This window comes from Euprymna scolopes, chromosome 2 (assembly GCF_053919585.1).
Source record: "Euprymna scolopes isolate OS-2025 chromosome 2, ASM5391958v1, whole genome shotgun sequence".
Lineage (NCBI taxonomy): Eukaryota > Metazoa > Mollusca > Cephalopoda > Sepiida > Sepiolidae > Euprymna > Euprymna scolopes.
In genome coordinates, this window is record NC_136483.1 from 152,758,066 (window position 1) to 152,762,569 (window position 4,504).

Genomic DNA, 4,504 nt, shown 5'->3' on the forward strand with positions numbered 1-4,504 from the left:
AACCTAATAGATGATGCCCTTTACTTTTTCCTGTAACCTCTTTCTCACAGAAGAGATGTTGCGAGCCTGTCTCTGCTCTATCGTTATTTAACTGGCAAGTGCTCACCTGAGCTTCAATCTATGGTCCCCTCTGGCCGAACTTTCACAAAAAGCATTCGTCAAGCTGCAACTGATAACAACAATTCACCCTACTCTCTATTTGTGTCTAAATTTAAACGCAGATTTCATGAACATTTTTTTTCTTAGAACTGCTCGCCTATGGAACTCTGTTCCGCTGGTCTGCTTTCCAGCTGACTACAATATGGTCGTCTGCAAGTCCAATGTAAACGAGTTTTTATTGAGCCGGCTCCTTAATAATCAAATTATACCAAATTTCCACCACTAACGGTTACTAAGCTGTTGTCCAGATGATTACGATACACTTATTAACCCTAATCCTTGAGTGGCCTTAGTGCCTTAATAATAGTGATTCTCTATATAAAAACATATCCATGCTTTTTATTGCTATCAGATTGTTACAAAATAAAGTCCGCCTGAAGCGGCTGGTTTTAAAAATCATTTCACCACAGAAGTTACAGATAATGTCTAGTAAATTTAACATGTATTAACATGTATTAATGTGTTCTCAATAATCTAATATGTAAAAGGTTATATGTTTGTCTGTCTGTCTGTCTCCATATTTTCAATCTATCTTCTCCCAAACTAAAAGTGGCAGAGTGGCGCTAGAGACCCTTCTACCGCTTCAGAAGATATCTCACTGCTGATGCAATTCTCTCTATATATAAAAGCCAAGTACGTCCAAAGATGGAGTACTGCTGCCACATTTGGGCAGGAGCTGCTAAAAACAACATATCCTGCCTTGACAGAGTACAAAATAGACTTCGTGTCTTAGAGGGGGATGTCCTTTTCTCTTCCCTGCAACCTCTCTCTCACAACAGAATAGTTGCGAGCCTGTCTTTGTTTTAACGTTATTTCCATGGCAAGTGCTCGTCTGAACTCCAATCTCTCACCGCCTCTCCAATCTTTCACGATAAACACTCGTCTAACTGAAACCACTGTCAATAATTTTCCTCGCTCGTTATCTGTGCCTAAATCAAAACGTAGATTCTATGAACAAAGCATCTTTCTTAGAACTGCACGCTTGTGGAACTCTTAAAAAAAATTTTTTTTTACATTGAGGTCACCACTTATAAAGGCCCAGAAGCCACTCGGGGATAAGGGTTATTTTTTGTACAGTAATTAATGGGATAGTGTTACAGATTTATTAGTATTGGAGATCAGGAATTTGTTTATGTTGGACTTGAAGACATCCATGTTGAAGTCAGGAGGGAAATAGGCAGACGGTAGAGAGTTCCACAGACATGCAGTTCTAAGAAAGAAGCTTTGTTCATGGAATCTACATTTTGATGTCACTACCCTTTAGCCGTTGCAGTACTGGGTCACCCTTGGGCAAGGTGTAGTACCTACTAGCTCCCTATTTAGGGACACAAATATCCAAGCCTGGTCAACGATGCTCTTGGCGGATGAGGAAGGAATCCCAACAGCTTGCGCAGCGGATGAACCAGCGCCGCAGTGCTGACGCGGTCAACAAGGGTGATGCACAACTTGACTCGGGTCTGCTCAGCCATCGGATGCGGCTGATTGCATGTGTGCAGACTGTTCTGGCCCATCCTTGCCTCTGTACTTTTTCTTTCAGCGGAGAGGGTGCTAGCAGTACTGGGGAAGCTGCTTATTCCTACTTTTCCTTGGCTGGGAGATGATGTGAAAGTCCTGTGGAGATGGATTGAGGGCGTACCGGCAGGTTTGATGAACTGGAAGCCGCAGCGTGATCTCTGCACTCAGGCGGTTGGAGTATGATGGTCGTGCTCTTGCTGAAGAGTGACAGCATTGCAAGGCAGCAGCTCCGGTGACCGGGCAGCTCTATTCAGAGGAGCACTGCCCCAATCTGCGGAAGGTCCTAGAAAAGGTGGACTAAACATTGCTCATTCACACACACTCCTGGGCGGCTAGCCACGGTCGGCGGGAATCCACAACAGCGGTACGAAGACAAAGAAATCAACCAAAAACCTTACTCTGGCATCGTGGAATATCAGAACCCTGATTGACAATGATCATAGACCGGAACAAAGAACAGCCCTCATCTCTTGAGAGCTGGACCTCAATAAGACTGACATTGCAGCACTACAAGAAACTCGATTTTCCGACCAGGGGCAACTAAAGGAAAAAACTCATACCGTCTACTGTTCTGGCAAACCTTTTGGCGAGCGAGGAGAAGCGGGTTTTGCATTTGCAATCTCAAACAACCTTGTAAAAGAACTAGAATGATTACTAACAGGGAAAACTGATCGCCTCATGGCAATGAAAATTCACATTGGCAAGCAAAGATACCTGACAATGATCTCCGCATATGCACCAACGATGACAAATGACCTGGAGACTAAAGAACTATTCTATCAGTCTCTTGGCAATCTGCTTTCTGGGATCACTGCAGATAACAAACTCATTGTACTCGGTGTCTTCAATGCTAGAGTGGGAAAAGATCATGCAGCATGGCCACAAACAATGGGTAAATTTGGAAAAGGAAAAATGAACTTGAATGGTGAACTGTTGCTATCAAAGTGCTCCGAACACGGACTTGCTATAACAAACATGTTCTTCAACTATCCAAACAAATGGTACTGATCGTGGAAACATCTGAGATCCAAGCACCCCACTGTTGGATTATGTAATCACAAGAATAGAAGATCTAAAGGACTTTCGCAGTACCAGAGCTATGAGAGGAGCTGAATGTTGCACTGATCACTACATGATCCATGCCAGATGCAACATAAAACCAAAGCCTCCTCCGTGGCAAGAAGAAAGGACAAAAACCACCAAAGAAACTAAATACCGATTCACTAGACAAACTAGCACAAAAATTTCTGATAGTATCACAACACCAACTGGCACCACAGAAGAACAGTGGGAAACACTGAAAAATGCTGTGTTCACTTCTGCATCTGAATTCCTTGGTAAACTAAGTAGAAAACATGCACGCTGGTTTGATGAACCCAACAAAGAGATCATGGCACTCATTCAAAAGAAAAACCTGCTGTTTCAAAAGACCCCGAAAGAAAGATGCACAAGTAAGGGACAAGTACAAAAGTGTAAGATCTAAACTTCAAAGAGTAAATGAAAAACGACCGGTGAATGAAAAAAGCAGCCGAAATTCAGAACCTGGCAGACAGAAATGACTCTAAAGCGTTCTTTGCATCGTTGAAGGAAGTGTACGGATCACAGGGTGCACGCTTAGACCCCGTGAAGAGGATTGATGGCAGTGTGCTCCATGCGGAGAAACACACGATAACTGAGAGATGGGAGGAACACTTCGAACTTCTATTGAACCCAGAAACACGTGCTGAAGATGGAGCTGATAACATACCTCAACTGCCTATTAGACACCAAATGAATGATTTACCAACAGCAGATGAACTTGACATGGCCATAAAGAGAACAAAGAACGGAAAGGTTGCAGGACCAGACAATATACCACCAGAAGTTTGGAAGCATGGTGGAGTAGCCCTGAGAAATCAATTACTACAACTTTTTCACAACATCTTGACAACAACAGCAGAAGTTCCCCAGGATTTCAACGATTCCAACATTCTGACAGTGAATAAGAGAAAAGGGGACAGGGTTGAATGTGGGAACCACAGGGGAATCTCCCTTCTGTCTGTTGCTGGGAAGATTATGACAATCAACATGAAGTTTTGATTCAAGACACTCGTGACACAAAGATTAACCCCAGAGAAGTACTCCTGAATGGTACCCCATTGGCGGAAGTTGAACAGTTCACCTACCTGGGCAGTACTATTACAAACACTAGAAAAATCGATGAAGAACCGTCAAAACGGATCCAAGCGGCTAAATCAGCCTTCGGAAAATTGAGAGGAATCAGATTAAAGACCAGAATGAAAGTGTACAGAGCTATTGTCCTACCATCACTCTTGTACAGCTCAGAAACCTGGACTCTTTCAGACGCCACTTCAAGAGATTATACCTGATACATCAAAGGCACCTTCGTCATCTAATGGGTATCTCTTGGAAAGACCATGTATCGAATTTTGAAGTCCTAGAAAAGGCTAAAATGCCCAGTGCTGAAGAAATAATCGTTACAAACCAACTGAGATGGACAGGACATGTCACGCGCATGTCAGACAACAAGACTACCAAAAGCAGTTTTCTTTGGTGAGCTCAAAGAAAGTACACGACCCCTAGGCACATGGAAACTGCACTATAAAGACGTTTTCAAGAGAGATTTGAAAAACACAAACCAACTCAATGACTGGAGAAGAAAAGCTGAAGATCGGATAGTTTGGAAAAATGTGGTATCAGGCGCAGCTGATGCCATTAGAGATCAAAGCATTGCTGCTTGGGAAGCAAAAAGAGCGCGACTACGGGCGCCACTACCCGGATTTCCTGCCATCAGGTGTCACATCTGCGGCCGGGGTTTCAAAGCTCTGAT

At 43.3% G+C, this 4,504-nt stretch overlaps 1 protein-coding gene across 1 annotated transcript; it reads left to right on the top strand.

Annotated features, from left to right (window-relative positions):
- The first annotated feature begins 3,189 nt into the window (after positions 1 to 3,189).
- LOC145240698 (uncharacterized) lies at positions 3,190 to 3,753 on the top strand. Its single transcript, XM_080103988.1, has one exon. It carries the CDS (start codon positions 3,190 to 3,192, stop codon positions 3,751 to 3,753), a length of 564 nt encoding a protein of 187 aa, XP_079960114.1.
- Positions 3,754 to 4,504: the final 751 nt, after the last annotated feature.

Bases quoted from the DNA above. Each gene is read 5' to 3' on its own strand.
- LOC145240698 (XM_080103988.1), top strand. From the start codon at position 3,190: ATGAAAAAAGCAGCCGAAATTCAGAACCTGGCAGACAGAAATGACTCT.